The following is a 22,211-nucleotide window of genomic DNA, read 5'->3' on the forward strand; positions in this document are numbered from 1 at the left end:
TTCATCAAGTCATGAAGGCGCCTCTTGCTTCTTTTCCCAATCCAAGCATGAAGGCGCCTCTTGCTTCTTTTCCCAATCCGTTGCTTTGACTTCTGATGCTCCAATAGCTTGGGTGATTCGGCCAACCGAAATAAGACTCACCCGAACCTAATTTTCGACCTTCTCCTCGAGCAGCCTTCCTCCCCGGCTTAACGCCCCTCGAACGTCGCGCACATTCTTCTCACCCACCGGTGTACTCTTCCGCAGCTCTCTCGTCCTTCGGACGCACCGAGCCCGTCGATTCCCTTCCCGTACCGTCCTTCTCGCTAGCTGCGTCTTCCGCTCGACTTTCTACGCTCCTAAGCTCCTGCACACTCAGACACAGGGATCAAACACAAAACAAGACCTAACCAACTTGGTTGATCACATCAAAACAACCACAAGGTCTAACACAAGAGGCCAGGGCATGATGGGAGCCGATGATTTTGAGGGCATGTATGAGACAGATGGGGAGCGACAACCCCAATCTGGCCAGGTTTACCCGGGTTGTATCATACACATTCAATCTTTCTATCCAATGGCATACACAATGTTTACTCAAAAAGGAAGATAAGGGATAAAGGATAAACACTAATACAGAATTTCTTCCTTCCATACAAGTATTCATAGTCTTCCCATGCAGTCTATGCTATGTTTCCTTCAAGGTGCAGATGGGGGAAGGAAAAGAATCCTTACGGAAACAAAACCCTTCTAGCGAAGGAAGAGAAAAGAAAAGAGAAAGAAGAGAGAAGAAAGCTGCATCAATCACCATTCTTTGATAAAAGGAAGGAGTCAATTCAAAGAACAACTCGATCGTAAGAAATGTGGTGACTTGTGTAGGAGTCGGGCTGAAAAAAAATGCCAATACTATGAAGTAGTTTACATTAATTGGAAAGAATCAGACGCAATCTTGCAAAATCCAATTTGTACAATGTGCATTGGTAAAAAGCACCCTTTAGCATACAACTTGCTGCATGTGTATTGCACTATTCCGTAACTAATCAGAGATTTCTCCATGGCACAAATAGGTATTTTCCATAGATAATAAAGATCATTTGCCTGTAATTGAGAACCATAGTCCACTAGTTAGTCGAGTTGGGAACTGGATCAGTTTATTATCTGAGCTTCAATTTATGTTAACTCGATATAAGGAATCAGAAGCTTTGACATATCTGAAGTGTTAGTGCTAAAAATGCCAATAAATAGTAATCCAGAGCATACAGATAACGTCACTGGCTAAGTTCACATAACACCCACTTTCCCCTGCCATCAACAAGTGTCAACTCCATTGCATGGTATGGTACCAGGGCAGGTCGCTGTAATAAAGCATATCAGTCGATTGACATGAGCAGTACAAGGATTTTGAGTTTTGAAGGGAAATAATGCACGTTGTAGCCTACCTGGGAGGATGTGATAACTGTTATCCCCATTTCTTTTGCTAGGTGGTACAGATGTTCTTCAACATCCACGCTGATGGCACTGTAACACAGTAAAAAGAATGGTAGTTTCAGCTATAACCATTTTAAAAAAGGGTCTGAAAGATTTCAAGGTCAATGATATGGTTACTTTGTGCATTCGTCCAAGATACCAAATTTTGGGTGATGGAAAAATAAGCGAGCCTGGAAAGAATTAAAAAGCAGTCGGTGATTAAGATGCAAAAATTTGAGTAAGAATGATTATTACGGAATGCATCATAGAAGGATAAATGAAGTTACCACTCCCAGCCTCTGCTGTTCTCCTAAAGAGAGAACTTCTTCCCAATTGGCAATAGCATCCCAGCCTTCTCGTTCAAGAAGATAAACTAATCTAACTCTCTCCAGAATCACCGTCAGATGATCATCTAGAAGGAAGTTGTGACCTGAAGATAATGAACATAAAAGAATGAGAGCTCTGTTCATTGGAGCAAAGGTGAAGCCATCGCCTTAGCGGCCCCTCCAGGGCAGCCCCACACTCTCTGGAAGGAGATAAATCACGGGGAATATTTGCCCTAGCGCAGCTGCCCTTTGCATGGGGAGGTCGGGCACCCAGCGAGGCATTCTACACCCGCTATAAATTAACCCCAAGACCTATTGGGGCAACCACCCATGCAGGTATCAACTGCGCCAACCCGTGAAGGCAATGAGAGCTCTGTTCATGCACAAGATAGTCAAAACATCAATACATTCATCGAAGAAGGCAGCTGTAAAGAAACCTTACTGGAAAATTTCCAAATACTTGCAGGGGTACAGATGAAGTCTATATCGATCAATTTAATGCTAAATAATAAAATATCAGAGCACATAGTATTTCATCATAAGGCCATGAAATGTTCATCATCATTCACACAACTTTAGTTATCATTATAAAAGATTTTTGGTAATTAATAGTCTTAGCATGGTTGGCACAGCATGATTTCAATAAAAGAGACATGATAAGAGAATGACATATTTTCATGATGAAATCAATATAGTTCACAAAACACAAAGTAACAAATACCAATAAATGATTAGTTTTTCTACATAGTTTTATTTATTCCCATCTCCTGCCTTCTAAATACCTAGTGTGATGATTAATTAACATCTTTCCAATATCAACAATTGTACGAAAAGCAAAAGTAGGAGTTCCTATTAATTATATATTAGTTGAGTGGTATTTTCGTTCTGGATGAAAATTGGCAAGAATAGAGTCAGCATCTTAGTTGCTAAGAAGTGATAATTAATTGAATGATAGTTCTAGCATATGATTCAAATAAATATTAAGTGCCAAATAAGAATATTGCTCAATATTGTGCCTACTGCCATTATGCAAAATCAGTTGTCCACGTGGTTCAAAATTTTCAGAAACTAAACATCTTATTGTCTACATTTAAAAGAAAATGAAGCCAGTTCAGAAGTTTGGTGAAGTTGATATAATCCAACTGAGAAAGGAAGCAAGATGATTATATCTCATTTCATTATTCTACTTGATCAAGACTTTTCACTAGTTATTCCCTTATTTTTATGCTAAAAACATGCATTTAGGTATGAACAGAAGTAGAACCATATAAGAAGAATACCCACAGAAGAACAACCGGCTGTATCAGTTCTTAGCATATAGCCTTTTTAGTGTTATTACAGTACAATTATCCTATCGGTCTGACCAGGCATAGGAATAGCTCAAGATGTGAAACCTTAGCAGATACAATCTTCAACTCAATAGTAGGATAGTGTCATCCTTAATTCTTGTTCCCACATGGATAATAGCAATAAATCAAGACAATTCAAAATTTTCTAAAGGACATAAAACATTAATATACATGACTCACGACTAGCCATAAACTCATAGAACTAATTATTTTTACTAACACTTATATTTACAAATGACAATGCATTGATAGCAGTAATAATATTTTTTTACACAAAAGTAGCTAACAAATATTTTCAAAAGTTATATTCGATCATGTAGCAAAATTACTAGTTTTCACTGCACAATCGCGGATGTTTTATACAAACTAATATTCAGTATTCATACATGCCAAGAAATTAATTTTGAGGTGGATTTAAAATTATTCATTTAACATGCTCAGAAATAAGATTTGTATTTAAAGATAGTGATAAGTTTATATTTTATTTTAAATTCATAATTGCGAATCTAATCAATAATATTAATAATAGAAGTTTAAAATAAATTTACAAAACATCAAACTACTTAGTAAATTCAGAATTATTTGGACGCATATAGGCCATCTCACTGCATCTTCTAAGAAAGCCAGACATTCTTCACATGCAGTTCAGCAACCCGGCTATGTATTACGTATAAACACTAGCTTTATAAAAGTATGCAAAATGCCCCTCAGAATACATGTAATCAAATTAATTTTAAGGTAGATTTAAAATTATTGATTTAAAATGCTCAGAAATAAGATTTGTATTTAAAGATAGTGATAAGTTTATATTTTATTTTAAATTCATAATTTTGAATCTAATCAATAATATTAATAATAAAAGTTTAAAATAAATTTACAAAACATCAAACTACTTAGTAAATTCAGAATTATTTGGACGCATATAGGCCATCTCACTGTATCTTCTAAGAATGCCAGACATTCTTCACATGCAGTTCAGCAACCCAGCTATGTATTACGTATAAACACTAGCTTTATAGAAGTATGCAAAGTGCCCCTCAGATTTATGCTGAGGAACAAGTTAGGATAAATAAGTACGAACATTGGTGGTTTGAATCAGTGAATTACCAGTTCTCACCATGGTAGTCATTCTCAGTTTTGCTTCATCATGTGAAAAAGGATAAATGATTTGATCCCTCAAAGTCCCTGGACATGTGTATGGTCTCTGTGGAACATAAAACACACTATGGCAGGGCTTCATAAGTCTACCAGATCCAATTGGCCATAAACCTCGAAGAATTCTAAAAATGGATGTTTTCCCACTTCCATTTGGACCTGGAGAATGTCAGAAATCCTATTAAGTTTTTGTTAAAATAAAGGAATGTTTTTTTTTCAATTTTGAGGGAAGTAATGCTTTTGCAACGGTAAAATATCTGAACCTTTGCACTGACCAGTAACAAGTAGACTTTTTCCAGGAACAACATCACAAGTCATCTGCTTAGCCAACAGCTTCTGAGATGGAGTAACAATGTCCACCTTGCAGAATGTTACAATATCTTGAGAAGCCATGTCATTTTCTTCAGAGCATACACAAGCATCTGATAATAAAACATCTACACTTTAAAGTAGCATAAAGTGGTCAAAATTTAAACAAATCAGTTCCTTGACACATAGTCATGAAAGAAAAAGGTAAGTGAGCAAAATTCTCAATAAAGATGGAAAAACAACTACTTAATGCTGTGGCTTTTGGTCATTAAAAGTCAGCATCTAATGTTCCTACGAAAATGTAAATGGAACCTAAATGAGGAAAATGATAAAACCTGCAACGGAAAGCTTAATCGAAGAACAATGACACATCAGTGTAACTCATGTTTGTAAGGATACATGCATTTCCTCATAGACATTAGTCGTCGTCATCATCAAGCCATTTAACTCAATTATACAGGATTAGCTACATGAATCTTTATCCTCCATTGAGTTGTATACAAGGCAATATCACTTAGACATTAGTTTAATTGCTTTACATAAAATTTAAGCATGTATTCAATACTTATGTGTTCCTGCAGAAAACTTCACATGTGACCCACTCCCCTCCTCTCTCATGAAATTGCAACACCAAATGTTGTGATCCTAAACACCTCTTCATGAATTTTCTTGCAACAGCCCAGATCTGCGACTGAGCAACCTTGCAACTCTGACTCCTTTACGAAACCATTAGCAGAACTCCCTCTTCCCATGTGTTATCTCAACCTGAGACCGTGCCTCTGCCAACCTTATTTATGTCCCACACTTTGCGATGCCACTGGTGTAAGGCCTAGTAGTTGCTGACTCGCTGTCGAGCCCCTTCTCCCCTTTGAAGTGCTTTCGATGTGTTTCTTTCTTTAAGCTCTCCTTGTTGGAGCAATTGTTCTCTTTTCCAATGACTTAGCAGAGCTTCCTATCAATGCTATTCATTTTCCTTTCCTTGACTTCTTAGATCAACTCCGCCCATGATGACCGGTCATGGCCGGTCCCAATCCCGGATAAAGGAGGAGGGTTACGTTAGGTTGCCAGCCAGCGTCAAACTATGACAAATATTCAATGAATGAATCCATTAAACTATTGTGCTAATGCTAGGTTGTTCCCCGGAAGGAACGCGTTGCAGGGTCCGATTGTAACGTCTCGGCAAGGACCGCTACATCTCCAGAACTCGGGTGTAGTGATAAATATGCAAGAGTTCGCGTTATAGGGTCCGACTGTAACGTCTTAGCAAGGACCGCTATATCTCCATAAGAACTTGGGTGTAGTGTTAAATAGGCAAAAGTTCTCACACCATAGGTTAGATAAGAACAAATATGATAGGAAAACTAATAATCTAAGATTTGGAACATGGAATATAGGAACTCTCACTGGTAAATCAATGGAGGTAGTAGATATGATGATTAGGAGAAAAATTAGTATTTTGTGTGTACAAGAGACAAAATGGATAGGCGAGAAGGCAAAGATGATAGAGAACTCGGGTTTTAAGTTATGGTACACTGGAAAGAGTAAAGCAAGAAATGGAGTGGGTATCATTGTAGATAATTTGTTAAAGGATGAAGTTGTAGGAGTAGTTAGAAAAGGGGATAGAATTATAGCCCTTAAGATAATAGTGGCGAAAGAAACTATGAACATAATTAGCGTGTATATGCACCACAAGTAGAATTAGATAAAGCTACCAAATCAAGGTTTTGGGAGGACTTAGATGAAATATTACAAAATATTCCACCAAGTGAAAAGATTTTAATAGGAGGTGATCTAAATGGGCATGTCGGAATGAAAAATGAGGAATATGAGAGAGTACATGGGAGTTATGAGTTTGGAACGAGGAATGAGGAAGGGAAAACTATATTAGATTTTGCGATAGCATATGACCTTATATTAGCTAATACGTTGTTTAAGAAAAGAGAAGAACACTTAGTCACATTCAAAAGTGGGAATAATAAATCGCAAATTGACTTTCTTATGGTTAGGAAGAAGGATAGAAAGATTTGTAAAGATTGCAAAGTCATCCCTGGAGAAAGCTTAACTACCCAACATAGGGTAGTAGTGTTGGATATACGCCTCAAACATAGTATCAATCATGGTATGAAGTGTCGTTCTGTGCCGCCCGGCACGAACGGTTTTTACCATTCCGCCGGGCAGCCGAAACCAGCACGGGAGGCGTCCCCGTCTCGGCGGCGGCGGAGGAGACGCAGGACGCCTCCGTCGACGACGGAGGAGACGCGGGACGCCTCCGGCGGCGTCCCGCGACGCGTTCTGTGGCGCCGAAGGTGTCGCCGAAAGCGTTCGGCAACCCATCCGGACGCCGGCCGCGGGATCGCCCGCGATGAGATCGCGGGCGAACTCGCGAACCCAATTTTTTTTTTTTTTTAATAATTATTTATTTTATTTAATTAATTTAAACAATTCCTAAGGAGATGTGTGATATTTCAAGAGACTTTTATAAACCCTAATTTAATTATCCTAATAAAATATATAAAAATATATATTTAAAATTAAAATAAATTTAATAAATTTTATTAATTAATATTATGAAAAAAATAATGTTTTAAATTTCATTTAAAAATTAAAAAAATATAATAATTCTTATTTATATTCTAATATATTTTTTTATTATTTTAAATTCATTTAAATTTTTAAAAAATTTAAAAATTTCTAATTTTTTTTAAAAAAAATTCTAATAAATAATATTTATATTCTGATATATTTTTTTATTTTTTTTAATTTTTAACTTGATATTTTTTACTATTTAAAAAATATATTATTTAATTAATAATTAATTAAATGAATAAATAGTTAATTTATATAATTATTATTAATATAAAGTAATATCTTGTATTAATTATTATTATTATTATCATTATCATCATCATCATCATCATCATCATCATCATCATCATCATAATAGATACTACCATTTTAATTTGAATTATTGATATATGAATTCTATTTAAATAAAACTATTTTTAATTATTTTTTCTAACAATATTAAATTAATCAATAATTGAGAACTTATAATAAATCAATATACAACTTATTTTTATATACACCATAAACATATTTATCTTATAATTAATATAGATAAATAAAAAATACTGAAACTGTATCGGCACGGCACGATACGATACCGAAACCGTATCGTTCCGGTCTGAGACCGAAACCTCGGCACGGGTCGAAATTTTAAACCATGGTATCAATAGAATGAAAATATATACAATTCCTAGAATTAAGTGGTGGAAGTTAAAGGATGGGAAACAAAATATATTTAAAGAGAAAGTAGAAGTACAAGCATCAGGTGAAATATACGATGACTCTAATACAACATGAAATAAGATGGTATCAAAGTTGAAAATAGTAACTAAGAGTGTACTCGGTGAGTCAAAAGGACATGCACCACTTAGTAAAGAATCTTGGTGGTGGAATGAGAAAGTACAAGAGAAAGTGAAGGAAAAACGAATAGCTTATAAGGAATTATATATTTGTAAGAACGAGGAAAATTTAAAAAAATATACAATAGCCAAGAAAGAAGCTAAGAAAGTAGTGAGTGGAGCAAAAAATGAAACTTTTGAACGGTTATATCAAAAATTGGATACAAAAGAAGGGGAAAGAGATATTTATAGAATTGCTAAGGTGAGAGAAAGGAAAACAAGAGATCTTAGCCAAATAAAATGTATTAAAGATGAATGTAATAGGGTATTAGTAAATGATGGAGAAATAAAAGAGCGGTGGAAGAGGTATTTTCATCAACTTTTTAATGAAAGTTTAGGTGACAAACTTAACTTAGGTAATTTAATTAGGTCAAATGAGTATAGAAATTTTAATTTTTATCGTAGAATTCAAACTTCAAAAGTAAAACAAACTTTAAATGAGATGCACAATGGAAAAGTCGTTGGACCAGATGATATTCCGATAGAGGTATGGAAGTGCTTAGGAAAACAAGGTATTGAATGACTTACAAAATTATTTAACATGATATTGAAAACGAAAAGAATGTCTGATCAATGGAGGATAAGTACTCTAGTTCCCTTATATAAAAACAAGGGAGACATACAAAATTGTGCAAACTATAGGGATATTAAACTAATGAGTCATGCTATGAAACTTTGGGAAAAAATAATAGAAAAAAGATTAAGGAAGGAGACCACAGTGACAGAAAATCAATTTGGGTTCATGCCTGGAAGGTCGACAATAGAAGTTATACATCTCCTTAGACAATTAATTGAAAAATATCGGGAGCAAAAACAAGATCTACACATGGTATTCATTGACTTAGAAAAAGCTTATGATAGAGTCCCAAGAGAAATTATATGGAGAATTTTAGAAAAGAGAGGTGTTAGCGTAACATATATTAAACTAATTAAGGATGTGTATGAGGATGTAACGACCAGAGTAAAGACTTCAGACGGAGTAACTGAAGCATTTCCAATAAAGATATGGTTACATCAAGGATCAACCCTAAGTCCTTATCTTTTTACACTAATTATGGACGAACTCACTGCGCACATTCAAGACACAGTACCGTAGTGCATGTTGTTTGCAGGTAATATCATTTTGGTAGATGAGACACGTGAAAGAGTAAATGCTAAGCTAGAATCTTGGAGGGAAACACTAGAAGGGAAAGGTTTTAAGCTTAGTAGATTAAAGACAGAATATATGGAATTTAAATTTAGCAATATTAGAAGTAATGAAACAATTGTTAAGATATGAGAGGACGAGTTGCCCGGAACTGAAAGATTTAAATATTTAGGATCATTTTTACAAAATGATGGAGGGATTGAGAGAGACGTCTTACATAGAATACAAGCAGGATGGGTGAAATAGAGGAGAGCGTCGAGTGTTTTATGTGACCGTAAAGTACCTCTTAAACTTAAAGGTAAGTTCTATAAAACCACTGTTAGACCTACTATGTTATATGGAGCTGAATGTTGGGCTATGACTCGAGCACATGAGCATAAGATGAGAGTTACAGAGATGAGGATGTTAAGGTAGATGTGTGGACATACGAAAATGGACAAAATAAGGAATGAGAGCATTAGAGAGAAAGTCGGAGTTGCATCTATTGAGGACAAACTCCGAGAGACATGTTTAAGATGGTACGGACATGTACTTAAACGACCAATAAATGCTCCAGTTAGGCGATGTAAAACTATGATAAACATGCATATCAAACGAGGAAGAGGAAGACCAAAAAAGACTTGGTTAGCAATAATAAAACAAGATAAAATTTATTTAAATATAGATGATGATATAATAGGAGATAGAGTTCAATGACGTAAAAGGATTCATACAGCCGACCCCACCTAGTGGGAAAAGGCTTGGTTGTTGTTGATGTTGTTGTGACTTCTTAGATCAGTGGATCCTATAGAGGGAGCCTTGATCCTTCTTGCGCATCAGTCATAGCGCTTGTTGAGGCTAATACCAGAGAGCCTCTTGTCAGCTTGCTATCATATAATTCGTGTAACTAAAACAAGACAAGAGACAAGTTATGCTCTTTATCTAAGTATCATCTTATGCTCTTCATCAATTTTAGCTACACTAATTATAACAAGAGACATGCTATAATTAGTGTAACTTAAACAAGACAAGAGACATGTTATGCTCTTCACCAATGTAGCCTCCCTTCCATCTTGCTATCTTTATCCAAGTATCATGTTATGCTCTTGTCTTGTTTTAGTTATTGTTTAGTATCATTTTTCCATTTTAGTTATCATAGTCTTCACCATTGGGACCTTTGTTCCACTGCTCAGTAAGACCCCTTCCATTTCCCTTGTTTTAATTTTTTGTACCGTACTGAGAGCTTACTGTTGATGGAAACACAGCAGGTATTCTTCGCAATTGGGAGCCAAACATGTTTTCGTGTGTGAACGTATTAAAGATAATCAACAAGGTACAAATCTGTCCCATACTTGATATTATTTGCTTATGCCTTTAGGGTGATATTTTCTTCCATTTAATTCAAGTAATAGTTGGTATTGATGTTATCGTTTTTCATTTAGGGAAGCAAACAAAGAGGTCTCTCCTAACTTGTATGTTGTTTATTGGAATGATTCTTTTTTCTTATGCCATCTAGTGTAGGATAGTGGCCTACACTTTGTATAGTGTCAACACTCCCTCTTTATGTACGTTTCTCTTATTCAAAATGTATATAAGAGCAGCATTGTGTTCATAGCTTATTTTCTTGCTTTAACCTTTTATATTATGGTTAGAAAGTAATACGTGTTTCTTTTGGTGTATCCAGGTATGATCCACCAGTTAAAGCAGTTTAGAGTTTCTTGGGGAGAGCAAGTACAAATCTGTGTCTTTGTTCATATGGGTGTCTCCTACTTGTTTCTTTAAATATATCTTGTGCATCATTCATTGTATAGCATGGATGATATGAGATAGCTTCAAAAGGGACTATCAACTATATTGCTCAATTATGAAATGGGAAATAGATAAGAATGTAGTAGGGTTAAACAAGAGTTCATAGCTTATTTTCTTGCTTTAACCTTTTATATTATGGTTAGAAAGTAATACGTGTTTCTTTTGGTGTATCCATGTATGATCCACCAGTTAAAGCAGTTTAGAGTTTCTTGGGGAGAGCAAGTACAAATCTGTGTCTTTGTTCATATGGGTGTCTCCTACTTGTTTCTTTAAATATATCTTGTGCATCATTCATTGTATAGCATGGATGATATGAGATAGCTTCAAAAGGGACTATCAACTATATTGCTCAATTATGAAATGGGAAATAGATAAGAATGTAGTAGGGTTAAACAAGAGCTCATAGCTTATTTTCTTGCTTTAACCTTTTATATTATGGTTAGAAAGTAATACGTGTTTCTTTTGGTGTATCCATGTATAGATCCACCAGTTAAAGCAGTTTAGAGTTTCTTGGGGAGAGCAAGTACAGATCTGTGTCTTTGTTCATATGGGTGTCTCCTACTTGTTTCTTTAAATATATCTTGTGCATCATTCATTGTATAGCATGGATGATATGAGATAGCTTCAAAAGGGACTATCCACTATATTGCTCAATTATGAAATGGGAAATAGATAAGAATGTAGTAGGGTTAAACAAGAGTTCATAGCTTATTTTCTTGCTTTAACCTTTTATATTATGGTTAGAAAGTAATGCGTGTTTCTTTTGGTGTATCCATGTATAGATTCACCAGTTAAAGCAGTTTAGAGTTTCTTGGGGAGAGCAATTACAAATCTGTGTCTTTGTTCATATGGGTGTTTCCTACTTGTTTCTTTAAATATATCTTGTGCATCATTCATTGTATAGCATGGATGATATGAGATAGCTTCAAAAGGGACTATCAACTATATTGCTCAATTATGAAATGGGAAATAGATAAGAATGTAGTAGGGTTAAACAAGAGAATTAAAAATTAATTTCTTTTCCTTTATTTTGCCTTGTGTGGGTATATTGTGCAGCCGGGTGATACACACATAAGACTTTGTTTTCAAAAGCTACTCTTGCTGTCTGTTGCTACTTATCTTTCAGTCCTATTGATCCTTATATTTATATCTACCTCTAATAATTTTAAACCTTTCCATGTGGAATAGTAAATAACAATAAATCATATAATTAGTGTAACTAAAACAAGACGAGCTTAACAAGCTACTTAAAGAAAGATACGGGATTAAGATAAAGAAAACACAAAAATGTGAAACTTGGTGACATTAGCATAACTTATATCGAATTAAGAGAACAATTGGTGATATACATATTGTGAGCCTGAGCTCTAAGCTCCAAAGGAACCTTGGATGCATTGGCATTTTATGTGGCCTTCAACCATTCCTTACAGGGCGGATTTGGATTATTTCTTACTATGTGGATTATGGGCCGTTTACCCTTCAATATGAAATATTATATGGGGGCTTTATTCATTCCTAATTGAGTGAATTGTGATATATATTTATTTTCAGATAAAATAAAGAGGAATAATCAATAAGAGTATAGAAGAGAAAACATGAGAACAAAGTGAATTTAAAGAGACAATAACAAGAAATAAGATACAAATGATTATTTGAAGCTAAGAAAAAATGATATTCATTTAAGACCAAGGTTCAAAATCTTAAACCATGCTAATTTCGATCTTTGACTCAAATGATACTGTTTTGATATCAAGTCGATGTTTCAATGCATGGTGTCGGTAATGGATTGGAGTTGAAGAAGGAGATGAAGCATAGGATAAAGACATTCTTTGTGTCAAACATGATTTTAAATCTTATACCATGCGAGGTGAAACGGTCGAAATATATCATTCCGGTAAATTTCCAAACCTCGATACCACTCAACACAAATAATTTTTCCTTTTCTTCATCTCCTTCCTCCTTCAACCTCTAATTTGTCACTGACATTATGTATCAGAGTGTCACGATACTAAAATAGCATCTTTTCAATCAAAAACCAAAATTACGGTACGGATCGAGATTTTGAATCTTAATGCCGAGTGATATCAAGTTTCGGTGATTTATCATAACAATACGTTTTGAATGCTTCACCCAACAAAATAACACCATACGAGATTTCCCATGTTTAAGACATTGATTTTTTTTGTTTTGTTTATGAGATATTATATCATGCATATCCTCTCTTATTCCACTTTGCACTTGTGTGCTCAAGCCCTACTTCCTTTTAGTTCCAACTTTACAGACTTGAGGTGACCACTTGAGGTTGGATTTTCAGCTTCAGATTAGGTCGTATCCCAGTGACTATACTGGAGACGGATTTAGCGTCATTTCATTTTCATGTTGTCCAATGCCTATATTATTCATTTGTTGGCAGCACGAGTCGAGATAGATGTATGAACATATTTTCAATTTATTAATTAACATTACAGAATTTATTATTATTTTATATTCGAATATTCTTTTGGTGGTGTTACTATTTTGGGGTTATGATGCAATCATGAATATTAACTTCGCCATGACGAACCAGTCATAGCCGGTCCTCCCAAGTCCAGATAAAGGAGGAGGGTTACGTTAGGTTGTCCACCAACATTAAAATTATGACAATGAATGGACCTATTAAACTATTATATTAATACAAGGTTGTTAATACGTTACAGTGTCCGACTGTAACGTTTCGGAAAGGACCACTATATCTCCAGAACTCGGGTGTAACGCTAAATATGCAAGAGTTCATGTTGCACGGTCCGACTATAACATATCGGCAAGAGTTCTCACACCATAGGTTGGATAATAATAAATATGATAGAAAAACTAATAGTGTAAGATTTGGAACATGAAACATAGGAACTCTTACTAGTAGATCAATGGAGGTAGTAGATATGATGATTAGGAAAAGAATTAGTATTTTGTATGTACAAGAGACAAAATGGGTGGGTGAGAAGGTAAAGATGATAGAGAATCCGGGTTTTAAGTTATGGTACACGAGAAATAGTAAACCAAGAAATGGAGTGGATATTGTTATAAATAGTTCGTTAAAGGATGAAGTTGTAGGAATAGTTAGAAAAAAAATCGAATTATACCCCTTAAGATAATAGTGGTGAAAGAAACTATAAATATAATAGGGTATATGTACCACAAGGAGGACTAGATGAAGCTACCAAATCAAGGTTTTGGGATGACTTAGATGAAATATTATAAAACCACCAAATGAAATAATTTTAATAGTAGGTGATCTAAATGAGCATGTCGAAGTAAAAAATAAGGAATATGAGAGGGTACATCGGATTATGGGTTTGGAACGAGAAATGAAGAAGGGAAAACTATATTAGATTTTACGATAACATATAACCTTATATTAGCTAATACATTTTTTAAAAAAAGAAAAGAACACTTAGTGGGAATAATAAATCGCAAATTGACTTTCTTATAGTTAGGAAGAAAAATAGAAAGTTTTATAAAAATTACAAAGTCATCCCTGGAGAAAGCTTAACTACCCAACATAGGTTAGTAATGTTGGATATACGTCTCAAGCATAATATCAATAGAGAGAAAATATATACGACTCCTAGAATTAAGTGGTGGAAGTTAAAAGATGGAAAGCAAAATATATTTAAGGAAAAGGTAGGAGTACAAGTATTAGGTGAAATATATGATGATTCTAATAAGACATGGGATAAGATGGTATCAAAGTTGAAAATAGTAGCTAAGAGCACTCGGTGAGTCAAAGGGACATGCACCACTAAATAAGAAATTTTGGTAGTGGAATGAGAGTACAAGAGAAAGTGAAGAAAAAACGAACAGCTTATAAGAGATTATATATTTATAAGAACGAGGAAAATTTAAAAAATAATACAATAACCCAAAAAAAGACTAAGAAAGTAGTGAATGATGCAATAATGAAATTTTTGAACGATTATATCAAAAAATAGATATAAAAGCAGGGGAAAGAGACATTTATAGAATAGCTAAAGTGAGAGAAAGGAAAAAAAAAAGATATCTTATCTAAATAAAATGTATTAAAGATGAATGTAATAGGGTACTAGTAAACGATAGAGAAATAAAAGAGCGGTGGAAGAAGTATTTTTATTAACTTTTTAATGAATATTTTGGTGACCAACTTAACTTAACTAATTTAAGTAAATCAAATGAGTATAAAAATTTAAATTTTTATTGTAGATTCAAACTTTAGATATAGAATAAGCTTTAAATAGGATGCACAATGGAAAGACCATTGGACTAGAAGATATTTCGATAGAAGTATGAAAGTGCCTAGAGAAATAAAGTATTGAATGATTTACAAAATTATTTAACATGATATTGAAAACACAAAAAATATAGGGTAAGTACTCTAGTTCCCATATATAAGAAGAAAGGAGATATACAAAATTGTGCCAACTATAAGGGTATTAAACTAATGAGTCATACCATGAAACCTTAGGAAAAAGTAATCGAAAAAATATTAAAGAAACCGCGGTGACCGAAAATCAATTTGGGTTCATGCTTGGAAGATCGACAATAGAAACTATACATCTTCTTAGACAACTAATTGAAAAATATCGGAAACAAAAATAAGATCTACACATGGTATTTATTGACTTAGAAAAAAGCTTATGATAGAATCCCAAGAGAAATTATATGAAGAATTCTATAAAAGAGAGGTGTTAGCATAACAGATATTAAACTAATTAAGGATATATATGAGAATATAACGATCAAAGTAAAGACTTCAAGTAGAGTAACTGAACCATTTCCAATAAAAATAGAATTACATCAAGGATCAGCTCTAAGTTCCTATCTTTTTACAATAATTATGGACGAGTACACTACACACATTTAAGACATAGTACTGTGGTGCATGTTGTTTACAGATATTATTTTGATAGATGAAACACGTGAAAGAGTAATTGCTAAACTAGAATCTTGGCGGGAAACACTAGAAGGGAAATGTTTTAGGCTTAGTAGAATAAAGGGAGAATATATGAAATTTAAGTTTAGCAATATTAGACGTAATAAGACAATTATTAAGATAGGAAATGATGAGTTGCCCGAAACCGAGAGCTTTAAATAATTAGAATCATTTTTGCAAAACGATGGAGGGATTGAGAGAGATGTCATATATAGAATACAAGTAGGATGGTTGAAATGGAAGAGAGTATCGAGTATTTTATGTGACCGTAAAGTACTTATAAAACTTAAAGAAAAGTTCTACAAAACCACAATTAGACTTGCTATGTTATATGGAGCTGAATTTTGGGATATGACTCGAGCACATGAGTAGAAGATAAGAATTACAGAGATAAGGATGTTAAAATAGATGTGTGAACATACGAGGATAGACAGAATAAGAAATGAGAACATTAGAGAGAAAGTTAGAGTTGCAACTATTGAGGAAAAACTCTAAGAGAAATGTTTAAAATGGTACAAACATGTACTTACACGACCAATAAATACTCTAGTTAGGCGATGTGAAACTATGACAAACACACATACGAGGAAGAGGAAGACCAAAAAAAGACTTGGTTAGCAACAATAAAATAAGATAAAATTTATTTAAGTATAGATGATATAGTTAAAGATAGCTCAATAGCGTAAAAGGATCCATATAGTCGACCTCACCCACCTAGCGTAAGGCTTGGTTGTATTTGTTATTGTATGAAATTATGAATATTGTCATGAGCAAGGAATCTATCCATATAGGAATTGGCCCCTTCAAGTTGTAACAAAACAACATCATCAAGACGGTGACAAACAAGACATACCAACCAAACCAATGTCTCATATCACAATTTTAATAAGTCTGAATGGTACTGCATTGGTGTTGCGCTGACATGAATCCAAGGTTTAAAAATCTCGACCCATGCTGAGGTTTCGACCTTAGACTCGAACGATACAGTTTCGGTATCATATCATGCCAATACAGTTTCAGTATTTTTTATTTATATATAGTAATTATTAGATAAATATGTTTATTGTATATAATTTAAAAATAAGTTGTATATTGATTTTATATAAGTTCTCTATTATTAAACAACTTAATATTATTAGAAAAAAATAATTAAATATAATTTTCTAAAGAAAATTGATCTATCAATAACTCGAATTAAAATTGATACATCATAATATGTTACTTTACTTGATGCGGATGTATAAAAGGGGGCCCCACAAGGATTAAGAGAGAGGAGGGAGGCAAGGGCAAGGAGGTCTTTTCACATTGGGAGGGTTTTGGTTAGGGGGGGGGGCACTGATCACGCGAAGGGGAGGGGGGTTTTCTCCCTTCCATGAGGGATGCCGCCATCCACTGGATCGGCCACACCGCCCTCCCCACGCTCGTCACCGCCCACGCTGCCTCCGACGTCCACTCTAGCAACCACCTCCTTTTCCCTCTCACTTGCCCATGTTCCTCTCCTCTCCAGCACCATCACAGCAGAGGGACGCTTCTTCTCCTCTCGATGTCACTCACCAGAGCAAGAAGACTGATCATCTTTTTCTCTCTGCCGTCGTCGGCCAATGCTTCCTCACCTCTCGTCGGCCGCCGCCTCCATCTCTCCTCTCACTGTCTCCAAGAAGAGAAGGGGCAAACCCCTTTCCGGAAAGTCTCCCTTGAAGACCTCACCACCCTCATAGGCCCAACACCTTCTTCTTCACTGCCGGCCACACTGGTAGCAAATCCAGGCCACCGTCGCCTCCCTTGACACCTCCCTCAATGACGGTTAAGTTTGTGCCAATCCGTCACAAATCTGCATTACCACCCACTTCTGACTTAGATCTGACCGCCTTCAACATATATTCACCGTTGTCGCATATCGGGCCTTCAAGCCATGGTCGTACACTACTGTTCTGTTTTCGGCCCGCGTGTCGTTATATCCCGACCTGTGTGTTATTATGGTCCGGGCTACGAGTCACTGTTATGTTCCAGCCCTTGGCTCCCCTATCTAGCTCCTCATCCAACTCACATTCAGCTACTCTTCCAGGTCATGACGACTCGATTAGCATTTCAATCAGCTCACTAGTTTACCAGAGGGTGCCCTCCTAGGCTAGGGGACTGGGACAACCCGATCGATGTTTGTAGGTAGCATTGACCAGAGACCTTCTGACGACTTTGTCAATATAGAAGATAATTCATCATACCCTCCCCCTCCAAGTCATGACAACTCGGTCAACATTCCAGCCACATCATTTCGGTCGTTCCATCTTCTCAGCTTTCAGACGAGATCATTACTAAACCCAAAAAAGTAGCGTGAATCAGATGGAAACATTGGTTCTTATAACATTTTGCTTAGGTCAACTCTATAGTTCTCCAACGTCCAAATTAAATAATCATAATTATATAAATTAATACAAAGATGCTATTTTATATATAATAATTATATAAATTAACTTTTTATTCATTTACTTAATTAAAAAAAAGAGTAGCCCGGTGCACGAAGCTCCACCATGCGTGGTCCTAGGAAGGATTTATTGTACGCAGTCTTTATCCTAGTTTTTGTAAGAGGCTGTTTCCAGAATTCGAACTCGTGACCTTTAGGTCACAAAGTAACAATTTTACCGTTGCACCAAGGCTCCCCTTCATTTAATTAATTGTTAATTTAAATAATATATATTTAAAATAGTAAAGAAATATTATAATATCAATTAAACAGTAAAACAGTAAACAATATAAAATAATCTATATATATATATATCAAAATATAAATTTGATTTATTAGAATTTTTAAATAAAATTTTAAATGGTAAAAACAATTTCAGAAAACCAATTAATAAAAATTATTAATTTTTAAAAATTTTAAATATATTTAATTGGGATAATTTAATTAGGGTTTATGAAAATCTCTTCGAAATATCACACTTAAGTTGAGAATTGTATGAATTAATTAAATCATAATATTAATTTTGAACAGAAGTGTCATGGATGCTTCTGCGCAACGCCTCCGGGACGCCGCCAACCCACCTTATGTCGCGCACGCGTGACACGTGATGACGCACGCAAAATTGTTGCACATACGGTGCCAGTTTCACTCCCCTGATGGAACGGTAAAAACCATCCGTGGTGCACAGCACGGAATGGTATTTCAATCATTGCATGAATCATTCAATACCTAATACTGGTTGACACCAGTATGACCTTACCAACCTATGTTTTTGCATCAGAGGAAAAGTTACACCACAGCCATGATTGCCATAGGCTGGAGATATGGCATAAATCAACAGGAACTAGAAAATAACTTCTAATTAGGACAAAGAGACAGTTAGATAAATCAAAGGATTGTAATCAGAAACAAATATTAATTAACTGAGTCGAGGAGAAAATTTATAGCTATAATACTGCTCAGCACTTACCACTTTGGGCAGCTTCAAGAAGTTCGTCTAACTCAAAAATCCTGTTTATTCCACCAGAGAGTTCAAGATACTTCTTATGCAACTCAATAATGTCTCCAAATGCTAAAAAGCTTTGTGAGACAACAGAAGCTAAAAATCGCATTGCATGTGCGAGTTCACCTGTGAAAGAAACTATACTTATTCAAAGGAAAATTTTAGTCACACAATTAACTGAAGGAAATGACCTCATGTTTTTGAACCTTGAGTAGAAGCCAATGCTTGATCAGCTTTATGCTCCAAAGCATACAGTAGACTTAATATCCATGTTACATTGTGAGGAAGTTGTTTAGTGATGAAGTCGTCTACTATAGCATAGAGGCATTTCATTCTTAAACGGATCTTACGGTGCTGAAGAAATTCCCTGAATCCTGAATCAATCATCTTCCCAGTAACAAAATGTAGAGTATCAGGAACAATGCCAAAGTACTATAAGAGCACTAGAAGTCAATATGCACCAGATACTAAGTCCAAACACATAATTTTTCAAGTCATCCAATCAAACATTTAATGATCATTTTTCCAGGCAGAGAGATAATAATATAAATGCCATTGGCTTGACCATTTTAAACAAGAAGACCACACAGCTGACCTTTTTTGAGAGAGATAGGAGGCCCAGCATAATATAATAAATAGAACATGCACCGAAATATGATGGCAAATTGGCAACCTATAAAGAAGGTGCCAAAATGTGAGAATGTCAATCTTTGGATTGCACTCACTGGCCTATGCCACAAGGACACAAGTTATCGTTTCAGAAAGATCCCAGTGCACTTCTTCTATTTTACAAAATTGCTATGCTTGTGTTGAAGTACAGATAAGATAAAATCACAAAATTTAACAACAATTCTCCCTTTTTGTCATGTTCAGATACACTACCAGTTGATAACCTTCAAATTAGAACAAGTAGATTTCGCATCATCTCTCTATCTAAGATTGAGTTTTGACACGAGCAAGTAGGCATCATATCTTATTCAAGTTCTAGATGACCCTGTTACAAGCAGCACTACCAAGTAAATGTTACATTCTGAAACTACATTCTTAGGTTAGCATGGTCAATCTGGAAAGGGAGAAATAGTCAATTAAGGAAGCAGGAATTTCAATCAGTCCAAATGGTTTTCACATGCCATGTTGATGCAACAAAAGAATGGAAATCACCATAATTTTATATTGTATCCTTGTGCTTTTTTATGGTTATAATGCATTGTAGTTAAAACCTATTGGAATCCTTTTTCTATTTATCTTATTGTTAATCTAACTTGGGAGGGGTATCCTCTTCCATTTTTCTTGAAAATCAGTTTGAAGCTCAACAATTGCACTCGAATAGAAATGTTGCAAACCTAACAAAGCATGGAGTTGGTATACAACAGAGTGCAAGCATTCAATTCAGTGTTTTCAATCATTTGATCATACAGTAAGAAGCCTCTAGCCTTTTCAAAATAACATGGTGGAAGAAGAGTAGAACATCACCAAAAGAATGAAATAGATAAACCATGAGAAATCTGATCACCTATGTGCAGGCAATGAAAATTGATACCAATATGGAAAATGCATTAAGGATAAAATGAAGAAGCAAGTTTCATCTTGGCATTAAACTAATAGGAGAAATATATTAAACTCACGACTTTCTCCCGTGAGCCGCCACCAAAGAAAGCAATGGACTCTGCATGTGTGCGCAGTCTTGCATGCATATACCTAGGAAAAAGAGAAATGCTTGATAATGAAAGTAATTTGAAGAACTAAAATTGTAAATTACAAAACATGAGATATAAAAAGTAAAGAACCTCATTGACCAGGAGTGTAAAACTTTTACCTAAAAGCCCCATCAAGCTGTTGTTCCCTACTTGATAGGGCACCAAATTCAGGAGCAATGCCCCTTAGGAATCCCAAACCAAGAATCATATAGGTATATAATATAGTAACTCCCCTCCATCCACTTAAGAGTTTCATCCGCCATGTGAACCTTTGTTTCAAGCATTGCCAGCAGACACAGATTTACATTAATTAGTCATAATAATTCTTGGGTAGCAATAAAGTTTACAGACAAGCTACTTCACAACCAAATGACTTACCAAAGAATGTCTACACATGGCTTTACCATTCCAGTAACAAGTCCTGAGAGATCAGATGCCAATTTCTCAACATCTTGGGTTATCCTCTGATCTGCATCAATATGTTTACTAGACATTTGGAACACCTGGAATAAAGGCTACCTGATGAGATCACACAGCTGAAGCATTCCACAAAATGTACATTTTCAACCTGGCATTTTGATTTTTTTAATCTAATTTTAAGGAGAATAAATTCAATGTTGATTTAAAGAGACCTAACCCCTTTGTTTCTTTTATCTTCCAATTAATAAAACGAATTATCTTCGAGAGATTAATTTCACCTATGATATGTAGGCTTTCAACATACACCATCATCTATCCTACATCACTGTGCAGAATCTCAGCCAACCGATGTGACCTCATCAAATTGACAACATTATACTCTAACTGCTGCTGTACATGAGATAAGGATAATGGCTTCAAGGGAACTTCGATGAGGGATGAGGACAAATGAAAAGAACTCTTAAAAGGTTTCGTGCAATGACTAAACAACAAATATAGTAGCAGTAGGCCTCGACCTGTAGACTAAGTGAATGGTAGTAGCAGTAGGCCTCGACCTGTAGACTAAGTGAATGGTCTATTGCTCATTAGATTAGATGGACATGGTCAGAAATGAAAAAAGAAAAGGGGTAAGTCAGGCATGTAGAAGACAGCACAACTCCAAGAGGCTCATGGGAAGCAGAATAGGCAGACAGCGATTATCC

General features: G+C 35.2%; 1 protein-coding gene across 6 annotated transcripts in view; it reads right to left on the minus strand.

Moving 5' to 3' along the window:
• Positions 1-896: 896 nt before the first annotated feature.
• LOC122017965 (ABC transporter D family member 1-like) overlaps positions 897-22,211 on the minus strand; it is a 50,717-nt gene continuing 29,402 nt past the window's right edge. For 2 of the 6 annotated variants that reach the window (XM_042575696.1, XM_042575692.1), the window contains exons 15-25: positions 21,469-21,593; positions 21,210-21,359; positions 21,019-21,091; positions 19,600-19,780; positions 19,361-19,519; positions 4,540-4,713; positions 4,229-4,435; positions 1,734-1,876; positions 1,585-1,637; positions 1,419-1,497; positions 897-1,334 (exon numbers count right to left, since the gene is read on the minus strand). In XM_042575696.1, the coding sequence (XP_042431630.1) occupies positions 1,248-1,334; positions 1,419-1,497; positions 1,585-1,637; positions 1,734-1,876; positions 4,229-4,435; positions 4,540-4,713; positions 19,361-19,519; positions 19,600-19,780; positions 21,019-21,091; positions 21,210-21,359; positions 21,469-21,593 (1,431 nt within the window). In that variant the 3' untranslated portion in view covers positions 897-1,247. Of the gene's footprint in view, positions 1,335-1,418; positions 1,498-1,584; positions 1,638-1,733; positions 1,877-4,228; positions 4,436-4,539; positions 4,714-19,360; positions 19,520-19,599; positions 19,781-21,018; positions 21,092-21,209; positions 21,360-21,468; positions 21,594-22,211 lie in introns of those variants that run through there. The other 4 variants (XM_042575694.1, XM_042575693.1, XM_042575695.1 and 1 more) reach the window with 4 other exon arrangements.

This window comes from Zingiber officinale, chromosome 8B, assembly GCF_018446385.1.
Source record: "Zingiber officinale cultivar Zhangliang chromosome 8B, Zo_v1.1, whole genome shotgun sequence".
NCBI classification, from domain to species: Eukaryota; Viridiplantae; Streptophyta; class Magnoliopsida; order Zingiberales; family Zingiberaceae; genus Zingiber; species Zingiber officinale.